The 22504-nt window shown below is 48.6% G+C and overlaps 2 protein-coding genes across 3 annotated transcripts in view; one reads left to right on the forward strand and one right to left on the reverse strand.

Annotated features, from left to right (window-relative positions):
• RTEL1 (regulator of telomere elongation helicase 1) overlaps window positions 1–5061 on the reverse strand; it is a gene marked incomplete at its 5' end in the record, with an annotated part of 42823 nt that extends 37762 nt beyond the window's left edge. Inside the window, 7 exons of the mRNA XM_084218143.1 lie at window positions 802–886; window positions 1054–1129; window positions 1366–1426; window positions 2018–2099; window positions 3018–3111; window positions 3482–3680; window positions 4960–5061. Of these exons, the coding sequence (XP_084074269.1) occupies window positions 802–886; window positions 1054–1129; window positions 1366–1426; window positions 2018–2099; window positions 3018–3111; window positions 3482–3680; window positions 4960–5061 (699 nt within the window). The remainder of the gene's footprint in view (window positions 1–801; window positions 887–1053; window positions 1130–1365; window positions 1427–2017; window positions 2100–3017; window positions 3112–3481; window positions 3681–4959) is intronic.
• A 4809-nt stretch (window positions 5062–9870) lies between these two features.
• Window positions 9871–21236, forward strand: STMN3 (stathmin 3; the record flags this gene model as incomplete). Of its 2 annotated transcripts, XM_084217788.1 has the most annotated exons (5): window positions 9871–9889; window positions 19415–19510; window positions 19847–20022; window positions 20502–20693; window positions 21177–21236. In XM_084217788.1, the coding sequence occupies 5 exons, from the start codon at window positions 9871–9873 to the stop codon at window positions 21234–21236; spliced, it is 543 nt and encodes a 180-aa protein (XP_084073914.1). The 2 variants fall into 2 exon arrangements, with proteins under 2 accessions (XP_084073914.1, XP_084073913.1); XM_084217787.1 differs by lacking the exon at window positions 9871–9889 and having other exon boundaries at window positions 19393–19510.
• Between the last annotated feature and the right edge of the window lie 1268 nt (window positions 21237–22504).

Below are 22504 nucleotides of genomic sequence, written 5' to 3' on the forward strand. Positions count from 1 at the left end.
TAATTTGAGTCACTTTGAGTCATTTTTGGCAATAGAGATATGGGAGAAGTGGGGTGTAAAGCAGAGGATTTGCCTTGCATTTACAATTTGATGCTTGTGCTGCCTTTGCAAGTGGATATTCTGGACAAACCCCCTCCAGTACCACATGACCATTTCACAATGCTTCTCTGCTTATAGGACTTAAGGGATCTTTTAAATTTATTTTTTAATTTATTAAACTTTCAGTCTTCCTGCAGCAGTGGTGTGCAATCTGGCTTTTACTATAATTCATTAATTACTCCAAGCTGCATGAAGATGTCAGTACATTTGTTTCCTCAACAGTTTTAAAGGTTTCACTTCCTATCCATAAAATACAAACAGCTTATTACAACTGTTTGTACACAAAACCAGAAATTATTTCCAAGAGATATGTCCAGTTTCTACTGAAAACTTCCTTATTCTGAAAATCATGCAACAGCTGCAGAAACAAAACCACATCAGATTGCATGCAAAAATACTGCACTGTGTGACTGAAGATTTGTGTCCAGGAGGTGAATATCACCTGAAAATGGCACCACATTCTGCAAGGCTAATTCTACAAATATAGAAAAATATCAATTTTGCTTTTTTAATCATGGGAAAGAAATTACAGAGAAAACTCCCAAATGGCATCCTCTGTGGTCCTGAACTGAACTGTGGTTTGCTCAGTTTTGAATCACACATAATGCATCCACTTGCCAGGCATCACTCTTCACTGTTTATCCACTAAAAGCCAACATAAACAGAAGAACAATTGTATTTAAAAGCAAAGTTACATGTTACCTTTGAGTCTAGTAAATAGTTGTAAGGCATAAAAATAATGTCTGCTTGCTGCTTCAGGCTTCGAGAGAGATAATAAGGACAAGCTCTGTTTAAAGAAACAAACAGTATAGACTATAATGCATGCAGAAATATTAAGAGGGCATTCAACATTCATGCACTCTGATACACAAATGGATTAATAAAAGTGAACAGGGAAACAATTTTCATTATTTTCATAAGTCAGGGGGAGGAAGGTCAAAGGGGACCACTCACCTGTGCTTGTTTCCATTTTTAACCAAGTCTTCAATATCCATGATTGACTCAATCAGTTCTTTCTCCGTACTCTTTTCTGTAAAAGATGACATTCAAATGACACCAGTTTAGGTGAAGGCATCACACAAAGATTTGTTGTTACCCTGATCATCAAACTCATTCACTAATATTTCATTCTTCAAAGACAGTAAAAGAGAAAAACACAGGTGGATTTTGCCAACTCTTCCAAACCTCTCCACCTGCCTAGCAAATCCCTCCCTCTCCAAAAACCAGGGCTTTGCTTCAGGGGAAGTGAAGGTGAGCCACACTCACCTTCCACATTGTTATAGAAATGACAAGCACGAGCCATCACTTTCATTCTGCACGTGTAGATCTGTAAAACAAAGCCTATTTCAGCCCAGAGCAGCACAGCTTGTCAGGCACTGAAAGCAGGCTAAGGAGTGAAATCAGCTCTAACCCCAGCTAATGAATAAATGCTAATCACAGTTCTTCAGCTTTAAAACCACATGTCCTGCTCACCTTGCAAGTTAGGCTTCTTTTTGGTAGCACAGAACACTCACATGCTCAGAGAAAAAATGTATTATATTTTACCATTAATACTTTTCAAAACAGTAATCTTTGATATTGTAAAAATAACAGCTAAATCAATAACTGAAGCAATGTTTTGAAATTATTATTGCTCTTGACAAACTCATAAATAGCAGATCAGAAACTACAAATTATTAACTGTCATGTTCTACACAGTGACATCTTTCTTTGGATAGAAAATGTCACCAGAGACTCAGAATTACATTTTGCACTCACAAAACTGGAAACCAAACATTCCTAAAAACACATTGACAACTACTGTGTTTCCCTGCAGCCTCCTGTAGCTAAATAATGCCAGAGAGAAGAATGACACAGAAATGACACAAAAGCCTCCATGTTCTTCTCCCCCAACATCCTCTCCAGGCTCTGATCTCACCTGCATGTGGTTGCTCTCCTGTCGCTTCACTTCAGGATTGATGCAGAGCTGCTCCCTGGACCCCAGCACACAAACCTTTGGCCTGGATACACAAAAACTGACATTAAAAATAAGGCAAGAAGGAACAGAGTTGTACATGCTTAGATTCAATATCTCAAAAGTGAAAGATTCAGGAGAAACAGATGAGCCCAAAGCAAGGGTCAGAGCCAGAACAAGTCAATTAGTCTGTCTGTAACTGCTGTGTGTTACTGGACTTTGAGGCACTGCATCTCTGCTGGCAGCAGTGGGTGTTAATAAGCAGCAGCAGCTCACAGCAAGAAGTCACAAGCAGCAATTTACACCATCCACCACAAAATCTGGGTTCTGTTATGACAGCTCAGCCCAGGCAGCTGGGGCCTGTCATCCATTACAAGCTTTTCCCAGCTGGTTGTATGTTCAGAGTAAAGTAGGACAGAACTGGTTCACTACAAACATTCACCAACGTTTGGGCATTTTTGATTATTACAAGGTTGTATCTTTCCAAGAATTACATAAACAAATGACTGTGCCTGTCCAAAGAGTTTAGCCACACACTGGCATGTGAACAGCTGAAAACTGTGACAGGCACTGGTATAACAAAACCACAAAGTTCTTCATAGATTTACATCAGCCTAAGGAGTTCAATTTAGTAATGGCTTCCCACTGCCTTAAAAATGCCGAGAAAAATATAAAGAGGGAAAATTTAAAAAGGTAATTTTATAAGTTAATGTGTCAAGTAAAAAACCAAAACCAGACTAAATTCAGAAAATTCTATGACTGAAAGAGAGAAGCTGTGAAGTATTAAAATAAACCAAGCCCATCAACAAAGAAAACCAGGCTCTAAACATGCACATTAAAGGAACTACATCTCTCTGGATATCGTCTTTTAGGCATTCATCCACAGAAGTTCAAACAATAACTACACCAGAGGGGTTTCTCTACCTTTTCTGTGAATAAGGACACTACCCTAAATCATACTCACCTGTACACTGTGTTCTTTAGCTCATTAATGACCTGTGTAAGCTGGGAGTGAGTCCTGGAGGCATAAATTATTTTTGGAATGTCAGTGTAATAAGCTGCCAAATAGAAAAGAAAAAAAAAGCAGAAAGACATTATAAGCATAGAAAGGAGAACTAGGGATATTCTTAGCCTCCTTCCCCAGCTGGTACTATGGTAACAGTTTGCCTTGTAGAGACAGCAGGAAACACTATCATCTAACTATTCACATACATAAAATGAGCTAAATGAGCTTCTAAGAAACTAAAGAACTAAATGAGCTCCAAGAAAAATTCAAACTACATAAAACACCTTGAAAATGTATAAAATGGTGAACTGTGCTCCAGCTGACCAACCGCAGCTCTGTAACTTTTATAATTATATATTTGTTATAAAAGATAAAAGCACGTGTTAGCTACCATCCCTGAGTGCAGAGGTGGTGGTACTCACTTGGGACATCTCCATCTGTGGCAGCAGTGCCCCAGGAGGACAGAGGTCTGTCAGGGAAGAGCTCCACCCCATTCATGCGCTGCGCGATTTTCCGGGCCGAGATGGTGTCCTTGAAGTGCTCCCTCCAGGCCAGGGTGGAGCACAGCAGGCACAGGGTCTTCCCCGTGCCTGTGGGGCTCTCCAAAATGCCATTTACCTTCTTTGGTGGAGAGAAATAAGAGAGGGATTTAGGGGTTCAGCAGGACAGGTCTTGGTGCAGCACTGCATGTCCTCTGCCAAGGAGCAAACAGCAGCTGGCAGCCCCAGCAAGGAACACCCACACATGAGGTCTAATCAACCTGTAGGACCCTCTCATTAACTTAATGAGGTTCAATCAAAAACCCAGAGCCAGCCATCACATTTATTTACACAGGAATACAATTCTCCACTCTTAGAGCCACTGGAGTGTGTCACATTTCAGCATAAAATACATGAAAATATGAGAAGTTATTGAAAAACCCAGCCCAGAAAGTGACTCCCAGTTAACAGAGTGATGGGTTTCCCTTAGGATTAAGGTTTTATCCCATGCCAGTTTAGGCACAGAACTTTGTCAGCACTTAGAACACCTTGACCTACAGGATGTTACAATTTTTAAGTGTGGCAATACTAAAAATTGGAAAAAAGCAGCAGCTGAGCTCAAGTGTATGAGAGGAATTTATATCATGAGCTCACAACACTTTGAGTTCAATGAGAGGAGGCACCAAGCAGGTACTGTGGTCCAGAGCTTATGGTGGAAAGCCAAAGTTCCCACAATAAGCTTGTTTGGTCCCTCAGAACAATCTTTTGGTTCCCACAAAGATGTGTCCAGGAAAACAAAGGTAATTACCATGAAAAATACCATTTTATTATTTTGACATTCATTCAGTAAAATTCTCCTCTCACACAGCAAATGGAAAAGTATACAAATAGTTCTAATATTAACAAGACAAGATAAAATCCCTCCTATGAGACAATTGGGATTGTTCAGCCCAGAGAACAAAAGACTCCAAGGTGACATAACAGGGGCCTTCCAGTTTCTGAAGGGGGCCACAAGAAGAATGGAAAAGGACTTTTTACAAGAACCTGTAGTAACAGGACAAGGAATAAAGGATTTCTAGTGAGAGAGAGTAGGTTTATATTGGAGAATAGAAAGAAATTGTTCCCTGTAAGGTGGAGAGGCCCTGGCACAGGGTGCCCACAGAAGCTGTGGTTGCCCCATCCCTGGAAGTGTCCAAGGCCAGGTTGGGTGGGATTTGGAGCAGCCTGGGGTAGTGGAAGGTGTACCTGCCCATGGGAGAGGGTGGAACAAGGTGAGCTTTAATGTCCCTCCCAGCCCCAAGGTCAGAGAAGATTTGGAAAGGCAGCATACAAAGCACATAAAGAAAACTTGAATTGTGACGTCTTCTTAGAGAAACGATTTTGTACAGTTAGAAATGACACACAGGTGGACACTCACTCACCTTTTGCAGGCACTCCAGCACCTTGGCCATGTAGGCTTCCTGGCACGGGTAGGGCTGGAAGGGGAAATCCACTGTGATCCCGTTGAGAGTGATCCTGGGCATGGCTCCTTCCCTGAGGTGCCTGCAAGGAAGGGCAGACCGTGCTGACCCTGCTGTGGTGGGGATATTGTGCCAAGATATGACTGAAAGAGACCTGGAAGTTCACCTCATTCAACCCCTGCCGTGGGCACGGACACCTGCCACTATCCCAGGCTGCTCCAAGCCCCATCCAACCTGGCCTCGGACACTTCCAGGAATCCAGGGGCAGCCACAGCTTCTCTGGGCACCCTGTGCCAGAGCTGTCACCACCCTCAGAGGGAAGAATCGCACCCACCCGTGCTGTCAGTCAGGCTGCAGCCGTTCCCCTTTGTCCTGCCACGCCAGCAAACAGCCTCCCTCCACCTTTCCTGCGGGCCCTGGAAGGAGCAATTGGGTCACAGCGCTCCGGGACGGGCCGGTGCCAGCGGCTCCGCAGGAGGCTCACGGGCACTCGGCACCCGGTCCCGTACTCCCGGGCCGCACCGCCCGCGGTCCCAGATCCCTGTGCTCCCGGGCTCCCATGTCCCCGTACTGCTGTCCCCGTGTCCCCGCAGTCCCAGATCCCTGTGCTCCAGGGCTCCATGTCCCCGTGTCCCCTCAGCCCCGTATCTCTGTGCTCCAGGATTCCCCTATCCCTGTGTCCCCCTGTCCCGGCGCTCCCAGATCCCTGTACTCCGGGGTTCCCGTGCCCCGGCGCCCCCTCACCTCCCGCTGCTCCGTTCGGAATCCCCGCTCCGCTATCACGTGTCACACCCACACATTCTGCGTCACTTCCTGGGGGCGCTCTCGCGAGAGCGGCGGCGTTGCCCCGGTAACGGGCCGGGAAGGCGGCGGCCATGGCGGCCCCGGGCCGGGCGATCCCGGCTCGGGGTATCGGGGAGCGAGCGGGGCTGGTGGTGGCTCCTGAGGGGCCCCGGGCAGGAGCGGCGCAAGCCCGGTGGGGTTTGAGAGCTGCCAGGTCTGAGGGAAGCCGGTGCCGCTCCCCAGACAGGCCCTGTGGTTCAGCCGGACGGTTCCGCAGCCGCTTCCCCCGGGGCGGGGGCCGAGCTTCGGCCGCGGAGAGGCGGAATGTCGGCTGTTCGCTCGCCGAAAGCTGCATTTCCAAAGCCTCCCAGCCCTGTAGGGGTCCCCCGCGCCAGGGCCCCCCGGGAGTGGCGTTTGTCCCCTTTTGAAGGGCACAGGACGTGCGACAAGCGATGCCCTTGGGCAGAGCCGGTGTCCCGGGCCCTGCTCCCCTTGGGCGGTGCTGCTCGCTGGAGAGGGCAGAACGCGGCGGGGTTCTTGGTGAAACCCTCGGCGTTTGAGGTGGGAGGGTTCTGTGGCTTTATGTTGAGCTCCTGCGATAGGAACGGTAATGAATTCTGACGGGTCTCTTTTGTTAGGGGTGAATGTGCCGCGCCTTTGTTCCCAGCTTTTCTGCAGCACGGTGCTCCCACCCTTCAGTCCCCTGCCAGTGCATCCAGGCACATCCAGGAACGGCTTTGGCATTCCAGGTGCTCAGGCCGTGTGGCTGTGGTGAACTGCTCTGGATTAATGGATTACCCACTTTTGTAAGAATCTGGTTTTAATAAACTCATAGGCATGGCTAACTTGTATCCCCAAATTTTGTAAAACTGTGTTTCATGCAGCTAGATGAGAGAGAAGGCAGGAAGAAAATACTTTGTACTCATCTCTGTGGTTTATTGCTGTGTCTCATGCTGTCACTGCATAGATGTAGAACAGGATGTGGCTTTTTTTATTGTAGGTTAAAATGCTTTACTCCTGGCTAGCTGCACAGCTTGTTTGTGTGCAGAACAGTTCTGATGTTAAAGGAACAAACCTTTAACTATGTAAGTTAAGCATTGTGTGGTCTGTTCTGTTCCCAAACTCATGGTACCTCCTGTGTCATGGTGTCGGGTCAGGGGAGCTCCTGGGTGTTGCTGTTTTGGTGGCCAGCCTTTAAATTCCTTGAGCTGAATTTCCCTGGATCATAAACTGTCCTTAATTGCAGGGAATGAGCTGGAGAACACTGAGTTATTCCTGTGGAACTTTGTGTGCTCCACACAAAATTTAACAGCTCATGTTTCTGACTGTGAACTCTTTAATGTGATACCAGTCATGCATGATGAAGCTGCAAAAGAAATTACTTTGTAAAGACGGTGAAATGAGAGTGTGAGATAACTTTAGGGAAGAAAAAATACATTTAAAACTCCTTATAAATACACGTAATAGTCTGTTGTTGTTGTTTCCTGTAAATACATCTTTCCCACACAGAAGAACAATATCAATAGTGTACCAAAGGAGATTATTTTACCTTATTTCAGTGCTGCTGATAGTGTCACCTGCTGGGAGAGGGGAGCTGGGAGGTGCCCAGCCCCAGGCAGGAGTGGCTGTGAGTCAGCAGGTGTCCGTGCCCAGCAGCAGCCGTGAGTCAGCACCCGCAGCTCCTGGAGCTGCTCCTCTGCACCAGTGACCTCGCCTGACCAGGGCTGCAGGCTGCCTCCTCTGAAAACACAACAGAGGAAATGCTCTGTAAGCTCAGAGAGAAAAATACATTCCTTCTTGTGGAGGTATAGTGAAGCTGCAGTGTCTCTTAGCAGAAAGACATGATAAATAAAGGTGTTGGTCTCACAATGGATTGTCATCTTGGTGTTTGTCTGCCTAGGATAGACCCTGAGTTCTTACAAAGCCACAGTTTGGAGAGGGAGGATTTCAAAGCTGTCTGAGCAGCACAGAGAGCTGTGTGACAGCCCAGCCAGGAGGAGCCAGCCCATCTCCACTTCTCACTCATTCCTGGGTTTTAAGATCTTGGATAAAATATTTTTCATTTTCAAGAAAAAAACCAAACCATTGTACAAAATAAAAACCTTGTGAAATATGGTCCTTAACCTCTGTGGGGAAGTGGCTGAACCACACCAGAGACCCCAGCAAGGGGAACACCAGTGCTGTGCAGAAGTGCAAAGTGAATAATGGCCATGTTTGTTCAGAGGCTGCCCAGGCAGGATCTCTCTTTCCAGATGAGATCCAGTTGCTTCCAGGGGAACAGGAATCTTCAGGAATGGGACAAAAGAGCCATGAGGGCCATCTGTGAAACTCCTGTGGTTGGCATGAAGGTTATTTACCCCTTTTCAGGTAGAGGAGGATTTGAGTTGCCATTTGTTGTCTTTCTGAGTTTTTTGTTTGCACCTCAAATTGTTTGATTTCTTTTAATGCTGGTAGTCCAGAGCCTTTCAGTCCATTTACTGCTGGGAAATGACAACACATCTTTCCACCTTGACCCTCCAAATCATCTGCTCCCAGTTTTTCACACAGTGCATTCCAGTGCGACACATGGCCATGGCACCTTAAAATCATTCCACACCCTTTCCTCAATAAAAGGAATAAAATGTGTGCTGGATTGATGCCAAAAGATCCAGAATGTTGTGAGAGGTAGCCAGACCCTCTTGGGACTGCTGGGAATATCAAAGCCAGAGTTCATCCTGAGCAGAAGGGGGAAACCATTCCAGGAGTCAGGTGCCTGGGATGGCTGCCTTCCTCTGATCATGGCAAAGGTGGTTTTGAAACACACACAAGATAACCTGTCAAATCCTGGAGATCCAATCCAGGGAGAAAGTAGAGAGAGTTGGAACTACAAAACAAGGCTTGGACAGAACAGAGAGCAGTTAAAGGTCATTAAAAAAAAAAAAAAAACAAACTTGCAAACAAATTTTGAAAATGTGTGGATAATGTTAATTTATTCCGAGTTAGACATTTTCTCTATTTTTCTTTTATGACAACGTTATGACACTGGGAGATTGGGGAAAAATTAGGAAAGTAAAAAAATCTCTAGTCTTTCTAACTGAATTTACTGTGGCTTCTGGCCCTGAGCAAGCCAGAACACTGGCAGGTATTCCAGCAACCTGTGGTTCTCTGCAGCAGCTGGAATTGTTTGGGAGTGTCTGCATTGCAGCGTGCCAGGAGGTGTGTGGGTTTGGGAGGATTCCTTGCTCCCAAGTGTGTGTGGGGTGCTCTAAAAGCACAGAAGCATTGGCCCCTGGCAATAGCCAAAAATGGAAATTATAGAAATTATAGAAAACAGACAGAAAATTAAAAGAAAAGAGGTCCTGATGCCTAGGGTGGGGGAGAAACCCAGAGAATTCTCACTGAAATCAAAAGGCTCCATTCTGCCCTTTCTCCTCTACTTTTACAGCAGTTTCCACCTCAAACTGCAGCTCTTTTAGTGCCTCAGTGCTGGTGCAAAAGAAAAGAACTAATCCCATCCTAAAAACCTGCTGGGATCCCTCCTCCCTTTGCTGTTTGTCTAAAGCTGCTGCAAGGTTTGGGGTTTGGGTTTCACACCTCAGCCCAGTCAAGCCAGACCCCCGACCTGGCCCTGCAGGTGAGGCTGCCTTGGAATGGCTGGTTAAAAAAAAAAAAAAAAGAAAAAGAAAAAAAGATCAATTATTTTGCCTAATTCTGCTTTCAGCAAGGGAAATAGCAGTTTAGCCCATCTCGAGCAGACAAGAAAGGGAGGAAGAGGAGGAAAAAAAATCCTCTTTTGCCAGCGCCCGGCTGGGTGTGTCTCGCCCCCCCGCCGTGGGGCTGTGTTCCTGGCAGGCAGGCTTGCCTGGGAGGGATCTGCCGTCAAAGCCACCCAGGAAAGGAGGCCTGATACACTCATTAATATTCTGAACTAGTGACCCTTCTTTTTCTTTCCACCCCTCGCCTTTCTCTGGGCGCTCCAGCCTCTCCCCGCCGCGGATGGCTGCAGCCCCCTCCAGCTGAGTCAGTCCTCCCTCCCCGCAGCATTGCAGCACCTCCGCAGCTCCTGCGCTCCCTCCCGCTCCTGCAGCACCGCTCCGCTCCCGCCGCAGCATGGCCAGCACCGTCTCAGGTAGGACAGGCGGCTTCTCGGGGGCTTGACATCAATGCGCTTCTAAAATCATCAGGTTTTATATGTTTTTTTATCATTATTCTGAAGGTTTGGATTGGGTTTGTTTTTTTTTTTTTTTTTCCCGTGGGTTTCAGGGGAGTTCTGTGCTGAGGAGGCAGCTGGTATGGCAGCATTGTTCCCCTTCCTCCCCCATACACACACCCCTCTGATGCAAGATAGCAGGTGGGCTTTTTATTTTAATATGAATACACGTGTGATAAACTTGCCAATTTAAAGTATTGCTGCCATTTCATTGTGCCATTAGAAGATGCTGCTACGTGCCAATTAAATATTATTTTTGTAACATAGAGCTGCTTTTTTTTTTTCCCTAAGAAAAAATTGCACACGGTGCAGCTGGATGTAAGGAAATCAGAAATTACATTTTGTTTTGTGAAGATCATGTATTGCCTAATTGGGCAATGCCCTAAAAAATCCCCCAAAGGCAACCAGAAGAACCTGGATGGGTTTTTGTGTATTCTCCGGGCTTCCCAGCCCCAGATTTCCTGCACAGCCCACATTTCTTGGTTCGAAGATGCTACAGGGGAGCGGTCCTCTGATGGCGTTGGGTGAAATGAGATGCTGCAAGGGAAGCCCTTCCTCCCTCCTGCAGCAGTGCCGGGAATCACAGCACGGCTGCCCGGGAGCCTGCTCGGGTCTGGCTTCAGGATGGCAGCCTGAGGATGCTGTGCTGCTTCAGTCCAGCTTCCTAAAGACCCCTCTTGCCCCCTTTGACTGGGAAGGAGGGATTCAAGTGGCTGAAACTGGGAGTGTGGGTGAAGGAGAAGCTTGAAATGGTACCATGAACAGTGGGTGGGCTTAGAGCATCTTTTTCTTTTAGAAAACCGATTTTTTTTTTTCTTAGAATGACTCTGAATTCTGCAGCCTACAAAGAGGGGTTTGGGAGGGGGAAGCGAGATCCTGGAGGGCTGAGCAGGAGTGACAGACAAAAAGGAAGAGCAGGCAGTGCTTTGTGCCCCCAGGTAGGGAACCAGCCCGCAGGAGACCAGGCAACACTTCTTGCTTCTTTGCCTGCCCTTTGCCGAGGTTTCCTGCCATGCATTTTCTATTCCTTGCTCCTTTTAAAAGATCATTAGATGCAGGGGAAAAGAAGGACAGAGGGGTGTGTATGTGGGGGGAGTATAAGGGAGCAGCTGATCCTGAGTGGGCTTTGCATGCAATTAAAGACATAAAACAGCATTGTAAAAGTGTGTTTATGATAGAAAACCTCCAGCTGTTGTATATATTCCTGCGAGTATCCCTGTCTCAATGAACGTCTGCAGCAGTGCACTCCTGGGAGGTGCCACCCATCTCTTGCCTTCCCTGCCGAGCAGGATTGGACCTCGTTTGCACAGTGGGGGTGGGAGGGAAGGCTCAGACTTACCAGCCCTCTAAACCAAGGTTGCATCGAACTTGAGATGGACGAGGTGGTGGATGAAGCACACGTAGGCAGAACATGCGATTTCCAGTTGGTGCATTCTCACCCTCCCAACCCACTGCATGCTCACAGCACATCTCGTTCTCCCAAAGATGCGGTTTTACTGTCAAAGAGGCTTAAGATCATGAAGTAGCGTGAAATGGGACTTCCTTGTGACTCAGGTCAAGCAGAGAAGCAATTTCAAGGAGTAGGAAGTCATGGAAAGCCGGCAGAAGGGAAGAGAATAGGGCGCTGTGTGCCAAGGGAGGGTCGGGGCTGAGCCTCGCCCAGCTGCCTTTGCAGGAGCAGCTCCCCATCTCCCCATCGCCCACAGCTCGTACAGCAGCAATGGAGAGCAGCCTGGAAAGGCAGGAGAAAAAGAATTATGAATCCTTCAATTAAGGAATGAGTCTTGTTTGATTTCTTCATTATTTCCTTTTTATTCTCAGCAAAAGCCGATCCGTGCCGAGGGGAGGGCAGCTGCAGTCTGCGGATGCTGCCCGGGGGCTTATCCCCCTCGGGAAGATCTGCTCGGTTTTGTTTAAACAACCAAATCCTCGGCATGAAAAGAAGCAGGGCTTGCTCCGCCGAGCCCGGCTGCCCTCTCTCTTTTCTCCCTGTCCCCTCGGGCGGTTTCCCGTGGCCCCGGGGCTGTTTTGGGTGCGGGAGCCGCGGGATGGGCGGCACATGCTCAGTGCCGGCGGGGCTGCGGTGCCGGCCCCGCTGCCGGGCAGCCCTGGCAGGGCAGAGCCCCGCACCTCCTCCCGCAGCATCCGCACAAAGCTTTGTGCTTTTGTGCACCAAGGACCGGCCTGCCTGGGCTCTGCGGGGCCACGGAACTCCCCGCACAGTTTGCAGCGTCTGGGTTGAATAAAGGGATGTGAGATTATGAAATGATGCAGAAGGTGACATCCCCACCGGCTGTCTCCGACACTGGCGTGTCTGTGGAGGGTGGAGCCAAGAGGAAACACCAGGCTGGCGTTCCTGGCCTCATGACTGGGCATGGTAAATGGGCCTTGGCAGAGCCCAAGGTTTTCCCATCCTGCACTGAAATATGAGAGCTGAGGGACTTCATGTGGCTCTGGGTTATCCCCTGATCCCTTTTCTGGGTGGCATTGAAGGACACCACATGGTGTTACCCTGTCCTGACATTTCTACTGCCCACGCTGCAGAGCCAGAGTCCTTTCTATCAAGCTCTCCATCTCTCTGTGGTCTCAAGAAATAACTATTGTCTTTTTCTTTGGCTGTTGAAGAAGGCTATGTGGCCTTAAAAAATTACAGTTCTTTTATTGGGAGTTCAGTTTCACGTGCCAAAAGAGCCCATTATTGTAGGCTTTTTTTTTTTTCCCACCAGTGCATCCAAACAAGGGATCTAAATAGTTAGCAAATACTTGTTCTTTCTAAAATATAAATAATATCTTGTTTAATGGCACCATGGCACCATGTAGACTTAGGGAAGATGATATCTTCAGATATCTCAAAGGTGCCCTTTCTTATAATCTGTCATTGTTGGTTCAGATCTGGTGAAGGCACTGTTTTGCCAGATGAACACATTTTCCTTCTTTTGAGTAAAAGCTGAGATTTAGTGGTCTGATGTTGCAACCAGAAGGCTGCAGATAAGCCCATTGTGACAGCAGTGTGGGCAGCAGAGGGGTGAACAAGGCCAATGATTCTTCATGACAATCCTTGGGGGGACCTGAAACTCATTCAAACTCCTATACCCCTAAATTAACTGGAAAAACATGCCTGGATAATCCCTCCCAGCTGTCCTACTGACATGGGCTTTACTCCTCCAGATGTGAGTTATGTTTCAAAAATTAAAGTCTCCCCTGCAGAGGGGAGTTAAACCAATGGGCTGTGATTTAGAAAAGACAAAAGAGCCAGAGAGCAACCAAAGACCACGTGCATATGCTGTGGCACTTCAGCATCTCCCAAATGGTGAGGAGCTATTATTTCCAAATAATCTTTTATTCTTTCAAGGTACCTCTACATGATTATTGCCCTACTAGAGAATCTTATCCCCTCTGAATTTGTTTATACAAATAGTACCACCACATAACGGGGAAATACAATAATCCTCAGTTAATGGGAAGGAAACCAAGGTACAGAGTGACCAAATGACTGTCTGTGGTCACACAGCACATCATGGGACATCACACAGCTGACACATCATGGCACTGGGCTCTGTCTTTGACTGTCTCATGAGCTGCTGCTTCATCAGCTCCCCAGCTCTTTCACAGCTCTTTGTCTCACCCAAACCTGACCATCCAAACCCAAGTTTGCCTCAAATCCACAAACACTCTGGGCTAGCTGCTTCCATTTGGTTCCTTCCTCTGCTTTATAAAGCGACCAGGCCATGCTTCTCTCCTTCCAACAGTAACCCCAGCCAGGGCTCTGCTCCACAGCTTGAGCCCTTCTCTGTTGCTGAGCCCATGCAAGAAGAGATTTCCCTGGATATTTTCTTGGGAGCAGCCCACATGTTCCAGTGCTACAGCTCCAGTGATTTGCTGATGCACTGGCTGTGCACAGCCTGGGTTGTTGTGACATTCATGAGCTGCCAATAAAACCTGGGGGGAAGGAGGTGGGTGATTGGAAACCATTCCTGGGCAGTAGTTCAGCAGATGTCTGACAGAAGGCAGAGTAAACCTCACATCTGCCTGTTCTCATGGAGGATTCCACATGAGCCCATGGCAACTTCTGGGCCTGGATCTCGTGGTGTCCCTGTACCACCAGTGTGGGCTGCAGCTACTCAGCTGGCAAAAAAACTCCAAACCCCTCAAAAAACACAAACAAAAAACACAAACAAAAAACCAAACAAAAACCCATTAGTGTTTTCTGGCTCTGTAAGATCTGCTGCTGACTTGTTTGTGGAAGCTGGGGAGCAGGAAGGTGGAAGTGCATTAGACTGAAGGTCTGGCCAGCATTTTTATGATAAGATTCATAGCAGGGGAGAATATCTAATGCCTGCTGTGCTCTCAAGGCTTGTTGAGGACTCTGGTTGCTTTTGTTGTTTGTGTGGCATTGCAGTCTCTGGAGGTCTGGAGTGCTGGAGGTCTCAGTTCTGTCTCTCTGTCTTCTGCACCTTCTGTTTAAGCTTTGTCTACATTTTTAATTGGCCTGTTCTTATTTTTGCATGAGATAATATTCATTATGGAAGCAAGTCTTACTTCTCCAAAGTTATCTTTACAAACCAAATTATTTTCTTGTAATAACCTTCCTCTGACCCTGCTATCAGACAGAGCACATCCAGTCTCATCCATTTAAATTTCCCATAAATTAACCTTGCTCTGCCTCTGCTTCACTGTGACTGATGCCATGTCAGTGTTGTGCTGAGATGGCTTCCTTCTATTTTGATGGAAGCCATTAAATACCACCTCAAAACCAGGCAGCAGTTTAGCTTTATTCATTTAGGAAATAGAGAACAAAACTTTTGTATGAATAATAGGTTTCCAGCCTCACCATCCAGGCACATCAAGAGCAGGAAAATGAATCCCATTGCTCCTGCACCACGCCATCCCCAGCTGTTCCTCCATCTCTGGCACCACCAGCACTTGGGGAGCAGCTGGATAATGTCTCCAGGGCTTGACTTGGAGATAAACACTTTACAAGGATCGATGGTGTGCACAGCAGAGGGGACATGGAAATGCAGGGTGTTCCCTGCAGCACTAGAGGGAGCACAGGAAAGGAGTCGCTAGGGAGAGCTGGGAGCACCCTGGGCCTCCTGGTGCCTTGGTGAAGGCTCGGGACACCTCCTGATGAAAAAATGTAATAAAGATTGATTGGCTCATGGGGTGTGGGTGGAATACAACCAAACCAGAATCAGCGCTGATTGCAGGGTATAAATGTTCATAAGGGTTGAGAAACTGACTGCACCTTTATGGATTGTAGCTTAATCACTGCTCAAATTCCTCTAAAGCCAGCAAAATAGGAGTTCACTCCACTTTAGAGGATGAGACACTGATATATTTTCTCTAACTTCTACAGTTTATTCACTAGTTGGTTTACACAACTCAGTTATTTGCAATGTTTCACCCCAATTCTGATATGACAGCAGTGAAATGTCATGACACAGTGAGGAAGACCATACCAGAGTGAATGAATTTGCTGAGACAAATGAATGAGAATTAATTTTGCTGCTGAATTTGTCCTTCTATTGCAGCATTTGCCTTAAAAGAGAAGTGAAATGTTAGTAAGTCACACCTGAGTGAGCAGCCTGTCCTAATCCTCTGCCCACCAGCAAGGCAGAGTTCTTGCTGCACCTCTGAGACTGAAGCAATGGTTTGGTATCAAGTCCCTGAGAACCTGAGTCAGATTAATTTATACAGAAATGAAATATTTGCTCAGTGCAAGCTGAATTTATTTTTACTAAGTTAACAGAAGTAAAAATGCTACTAGATGTCAAGTAAAAAGTTCAGCATTCCCTGACTAATTTTTCTTAAAATATGTCCATTTGTGCACTAGACCCACCCTTTCTGGGCAGGAGCTCCTTGGCCATGCCATATTCTGGCCAGCCACATGTCTTTTCCTGGTTCAAGGGTTGTCCAAATGTCCTCAAAACCTTAAATCTATTGCAAATGGGAGTGCAGATACTTCTGAAGCAAATTCTAGCGCTGAAGTTGGCAATCTTTTGCCCCTGAGTTTTAAGCAGCTGTGATTGAGCCCAAGTCTTTCTTCAGGAGATCTCAGGTTTGATCTTCACTTCACAGGTTCCTAAAGAGCAACCCAGAGGTTATGGGTCTTTCCTTAAGTTACTGAATCAGAGGATGTACCTCTCCTCACAGGATGCCTCCTCTTGTCTTAGCCTGATAAAACAATTATTGGTCACAGGATGTGTCATGAGCACAAGGCCACCACTGTGATGCTCCTGTGTCCCACAGGTGTCACTGCTGGCTCTGGGGCACAGGTGTGGGGCTCTCAGGGATCCGTGCAGCTCTCAGGGCATGGAGCAGGGGCTCCTCAGGGTGTGAATGTCATTGAGGGGTTTGAGCTGTGTTTGGAGAGGGGAACAGAGCTGGGGAAGGGGCTGGAGCACCAGGAGTATCTGAGGAGCTGTGGGGGCTCAGCCTGGAGAAAAGGAGGCTCAGGGGGGACCTTCTCACTCTGCACAACTCCCTGACAGGAGGGTGCAGCCAGCTGGGGTCAGGCTCCTGTCCCAATTAACAAGTGACAGGACAAGAGGACATGGCTCAAGTTGTGCCAGGGGAAGTTTAGATTGGACATTAGGAAAATGTTTCCACCGAAACGGCTGTCAAGCCCTGGCACAGGCTGCCCAGGGACCAGGTGGAGTCACCGTCCCTGGATGGATTTAAAAGCCATGTAGCTGGACACCTGGGGACATGGTTTAGTGGTGGGCTTGGCTGTGCTGGAGCAACACTTGGACCTGATGATCTTGGAGAGCTTTTCCAATCCCAACAAACCTGTGACGCTTCTGTGCTCCTATGATTCCATAATTTCTCCAGGAGTCAGTCTTTCCCCCTCTACATGCCCGGCCCCGCGGAGGTGCTGAAGGGACAGCTCCGGCCGGGCTCCGGGGCCGTGCCGGTCCTGACGGGACAGCTCCGGCCGGGCAGCGCGGCCCGGCGGCTCGGGGGGCTCGGTCCTCTGCCCCTTCCCGCTCCTTCCCCCGCTCCCCCCCGGCTGTGGGGGCTGCTCGGGACCCTCCCCCGCCGGTCCCCGGCCCCCTGTGCCGCTAATGGCATCTGCGGGCTCCGGGCTGGGGAAGGACACAGAGCGCTTCCAGCGCCCAGCCCCGCCGCAGCCCTGGCCTTTTGTCCTCCTGCGCCTCCTCATTCTAATTGACAGAGAGGGACGGTCAGTGTCTCTGCGGGAGGGAAAGCAGCACGGGGGAGATCCAGATGGAATAGAGGCAGCTGTGAAATCAGCACGGCAAAGCTCCCGAAAGGCAGGGAATGCAGCGTGGAATCATCTGCACACAGCGCCGGGGCTGCAGCCCGAGTGGTGAAACACAAAGCACTGTGCTCTGTGACAAGCGCTGTCAGACAATTAAACTGAATTAAATGAGGGGGCCGGGGGTGTGGCACATCTGCCTCATGCCTTGGTTTCACCCAGGACCAGACATAATGGTGGAGCAACGACCTTGTTGACTGGTTTGTTTGTATTAAATGTTAGAGAATGTCTAATTGACAATAAATGATAATGGCTCTCATCTATTCCCAGGGATCCTCCTCAGGGCTCTTGGCAGCACATTAGGAGATGCATTAGCTTCCTGCTCCATGTCACGACTTTGGGCCTCTCAGAGGCTCTCCAGAGGTTTTTTTCATTAAGAACAAAATCAAAGATGTCTGGCTGCCACTGCTGGTGTAAACTATTCCTATTTGGTTTACATTTAACAGCGACTGGGCAGGAGGTTCAAATGTGCAGCAAGCTAAAAAAGTGTTCAGTCAAGGTCTGAGCTTCAGGGGTGGTGGTTTAGCAAAAGAAGGGTTCTAATTATGATGAAGTTCTGTACATAGGACGAAAAATCAGTGCAAGCATGAAAATGGCATAGGTTTTCCCACTCAGTTAGCTGTGGGAAGGCAGAGGAGAATACTTCAAAGATGGTCCTAAGGGCACGTGATACACGGGATGTTACTTTTTTCAGAATTGTTCTGTGTCTAATGCCTCTTCAGATTGCACAGTTCTGGGGATTTCCCTGTCCTGGCCCAGGAGAGGGTCCTGCTCTGAAGGTGGCATTGGAAGCTGAGCTGCAGAATCACCTCTGGCTGGAGCATGAAATGAGCTCAGGACAGAGGGGACAAACCAAGGCCAGAAGCAGCAGGATGTGTGGGGAATCCAGAGGCAGAGCCAAGGGAGGACAGCAGAATGTCTGTGCCTGTGGCAGGGGCAGGAGCACAAGGACACTCAGGGCTGGTTTGTCAGGACATGCAGCCATGGAGACACTGTCCCCACGAGCCTGGGTGCCACCCAAGGAGCCAGCCCAGGACAGAGCCTCACAGGAGCCATGAGGCAGCAGCACCCAGTGCTGAGCCCCAGCTGCTGACCTGGCTCACAGGAGTGGTGCTGTGAGGGTTTCTCCAATGTGCTAAAGAATGTGACAGCCTGACAGAGCACCTCACTGGCTTCAACTCCTGCTATTCTGAGGTTCTTTGTCAGCAGTGTGCAAACAGTTCACTGTCTTAAATGTGCTGAACTCCAAAGATACAGGTGAAGATTGCCCCAGAAGCAGATTGCTGCAATCTGTGTTGGGGCAGCACCTGTGATCACCGAGGATGCTGGGGTGCATCCTCCAGTCACAGGAACAATGAGCAAACTGGAGGGCTCTCAGCAGCAGAGCTGGAAAGGATTGAGTGTTTGTTGTCCTTTACAGAAGGACAGGACACTGACTGTGACTGTTATTGTGGTCACAGGCTGTGCCAACCTCTGCCTGTGCGGGCCACGGTGGTGGCAGAATCCACTCACACCCTCCCTGACCTGCTGCAGGGCAGGAGAGCCTTGTGCAGTTGGGGTCCAGCTCTTCCCCTGGTTCCAGAGTCCCTGAACAATTTCATAATTCAAATGGCCCTTTGTTCTCCACATTGTTGACCTCCTCCTGCCTCTTCACCCTCACCTCAGAAATGCTGAATTGGGAAATATTCCCAGCTGGCCAGGGATTGAGCAATGTTTCCAGGTGTCAGTGGGCATCATTTATCTCAGAGACTGGAAATTCCACTTCCAGGGAAAGGGTGGGGCAACTGTCCCAACATGTTTAACTACACAGACTGCAGCTCCCAGCTCCTTTGGAGGGAAAACCCTGCACAGAATCTTTACCCTGCACAGAAACTTTACCCCTGGATGTGTTAAATCCCTGCTCTGTGTGTTCCCATAACATTTGCCACACTGGCAGCTAATTTAGGCTGCTCTAGATCAGACACTCCTTGGGGACCTTTTGGCAAGCTATGGCAGCCTGGAAACGTCTCCACAGAGTCTGGTAGCTGCAAGTGGGATTTCCTGTCAGCATGGAAAAGCCTCCATGGAGTCTGATAGCTGCAAATGGGATACTTGCTTAATTTCTCCATGAAAAAGAGAGGCTGTTGCCATTAGAATCTCTCTCATGGCTTTTTCATATTTTTCAGCCTACAAGGAGAAAATGAAGGAGCTGTCTCTGCTCTCCCTCATCTGCTCCTGTTTCCACACCCAGCCCCATCCCAACACCATCTACCAGTATGGAGGTAGGTAACCTGCTCCCACTCCAGCAGTCTGGATTGTTCTCCCGCAGGCAATGTGAGAGCTTGCCAGAGTCAGAGTCTCTCTGCTTCATGCAAGGGTGACATACAAGGTATTAACAGCAATGTGACCTTTCTGTAATTATGCCATGACTTTAAATTAATCGCATTTGCATGGAGGGAATGAAGGTGATCACTAATCGAGAAATTCTGGAGATAAAACAAAATCACCCAGATCAGGACATGGGAAAATCCTAATTCCTGTGTGAGGAGCTTGATGACCTCAGGTCACTCTCCTGAATGGCACAGGTTCACAGAGTCACTGTGTTTTTTCCCCCAAAGATATGGAGGTGAAGCAGCTGGATAAGAGGGCATCAGGCCAGAGCTTTGAAGTGATCCTGAAGTCCCCTTCAGATTTATCTCCTGAGAGCCCAATCCTTTCCTCCCCTCCCAAGAAGAAGGACCTGTCCCTGGAGGAGCTGCAGAGGAGGCTGGAGGCTGCAGAAGAGAGGAGGAAGGTAAGGAGATGTCCTGTAGAAGGGGTGACTTTTCTGCCACTAATTGCACCAAACCCCAAAACTCAGCAGGATTAATCTAAAACAGCTGGGAAGTGTTCTGACACTTGTTATCCCGCTGTAAATTGTCAGGTGAGACATAGGAATCATGGAGTGAGGTTCTGCAGCGTGATTTAAGCAGGGAATTCACCTCCATCCTCATCATCAGCATGTGAACACCAAAGCACTTGGGGACATGGGTTAGTGGTGGGCTGGCCAGTGCTGGGGGAACTGTTCTCCATGATCTCAGAGGGCTTTTCCAACCTAGACAATTCTATGCTAGCAGGAAAAAGGCACCAAAAGTATCCTTCAAGCAAGAAGATTGTGTTATGGGGGGGAGGGGGGTGACAGAGTGGTTTGAGCAGAGGAGGGAGTCGGGAAGCCTCTCTGGGGAGATGAAGGCTGGAAGAGCCTCTCGGTGGCCTCACCCCATCCCCTGGCAGACCCAGGAGGCGCAGGTGCTGAAGCAGCTGGCGGAGAAGCGGGAACACGAGCGGGAGGTGCTGCACAAGGCGCTGGAGGAGAACAACAACTTCAGCCGCCTGGCCGAGGAGAAGCTCAACTACAAGATGGAGCTGAGCAGGGAGATCCGTGAGGCACACCTTGCTGCCTTGAGGGAGCGGCTCCGCGAGAAGGCGAGTGGGACCCCCAGGACAGGGCTGGGGGGGCTGATCCTTATGGAAAAATGGGGTCTGGTCCCAGTGTGATGGGTGCGAGGGACAGGGTGTCTCCTTGGGGGTGGTCGCTGAGGAGGAGCTCTGCTCCAGAGCAGCTTGAGGAGGGGGGTTATGTCCTTCAAGGTCAGTAGAGAGCATAGCCTGGATAATGCTGATAAGTGCAAGTCCAAAGCCACAGTGTCAGGCCCACCATGGGCTTTGTGGCTGAAGGGTTTTGCAGGAGAGAGGAGCCAGGAGCACGTTCAGCGGAGGTTCCATCACCTCCAAGCTCCCACAGATGATCCTTCACTCCTTGCAGGTGTAACCCCCCACCCTCAGGATGTTTTGGATCAGAAACTGGTCTCTTTTTTAATGTCTGATGCAAATCCTGTCTGCACGAGGAAAATATTGATCACAAGAGCAGGGTGTGTTAGCCCGGTGTAATTTCTCCCGTCCTTGCAGGAACTGCACGCGGCCGAGGTCCGCAGGAACAAGGAACAGCGGGAGGAGATCTCTGGATAAAGGGCTTTTCTACACATCTAGCACCTGATTCCTGTTAACAAACCAACCAGTCGACCAACCAACACATTTTATTTTGTTTGTCTAGATGCAGCATTCAGTTCTCCATCCCCCCTCCCCGGTGTTTGTCCCCCAGCTACACGCTTCTCTCTGCATCCCTAATCGTCAGTGCTTGTGGGGATTCACAGATCATAGGGACCTCTAAGCAGAATAGCAACTAGTTCACATCAAATAGAGAATCAATCAGTTGATCAGCCAATCAAACAGCTTCTTTGGAGGGTTTTGTCCTTTTTTTAAAAAAAAATATTTCTTAAACGGATGTAAAGAAAGAAAACCAAACAAAGATATTAATAAATTCAACCACCAGTGTCACAGAGATACGGATTTCTTATGTGGGGCTTTTCCTCCTCTTGGTGTTTGCTCTGAGCCAAATACCAGCTTCAGAAAAATGGGAAATAAGTGATAATTTCTGTGTGTGAAGTAAAATAGGGAGCAGTCCCCTGTTTGCCCATGGTAGGAGAGAGGAAGGAGAGGGATGGATGGCTCAGGAGTTGCAGTGTGCAGAACCCCCACCTTTTGGCTGCCTTCAGAGCCCGCCCAGGTAGGCAGTGACCACAGTCCCCATCTTTGGGTGATTTTTGAGAAGCCATGTGAAAGCAGCTGAGGGGCTCCACCCCAAGCTTGGTGCCACATCACGGCAAGTCCCTGTCACGGTGGGCATTGCCTGATGCCCTGGTTGGCCACTGAGCCACCCTCTCCCCAGCTGAGCAGGGACTGAGAGGTCTTGGCTGCTCTGCCTGGGAGAGCTGTGGGTGGTGATTGCATTTCCAGCTCCGTGGGAGCCCTGGGAGAGAGCCTCAGTCCTCTGTGGGCTCCCCAGAGCTCCCACCAGGTACGATTCCACTCTGTTAGGAAAGCAAATCCAACAAAGATGGTGCATAGTTGTGAAATTGCCTTTTAGTGAAAAGAAGAATCCTTCCCTCTTTCCAGTGATGGATATGGCTCTTTGGAGCCATCACAGGGCAGATTGCTGGAGACCAAATCCTGGGGCTCTCTTCTGATCTCCACTGAATTCCCAGCTGGATGTGGGAGAGATCCCTCCACGGCCATGGCTTGATGTCTGGGGACTCTGCTCCTAAAAGGAAGGGCTACCTTACTCCCAGAGCCCTCCTCCTGGTCTGGGGGGACAATAGGGCTGTTAGAAAGCTCCTGAGCTGTCAGTGACAAAAGAAAATTAGATTTAGGGCAAAGAAGGAAACTGAGGGTTGAAT

Source organism: Fringilla coelebs (genome assembly GCF_963513975.1).
Source record: "Fringilla coelebs genome assembly, chromosome: 18".
NCBI lineage: Eukaryota > Metazoa > Chordata > Aves > Passeriformes > Fringillidae > Fringilla > Fringilla coelebs.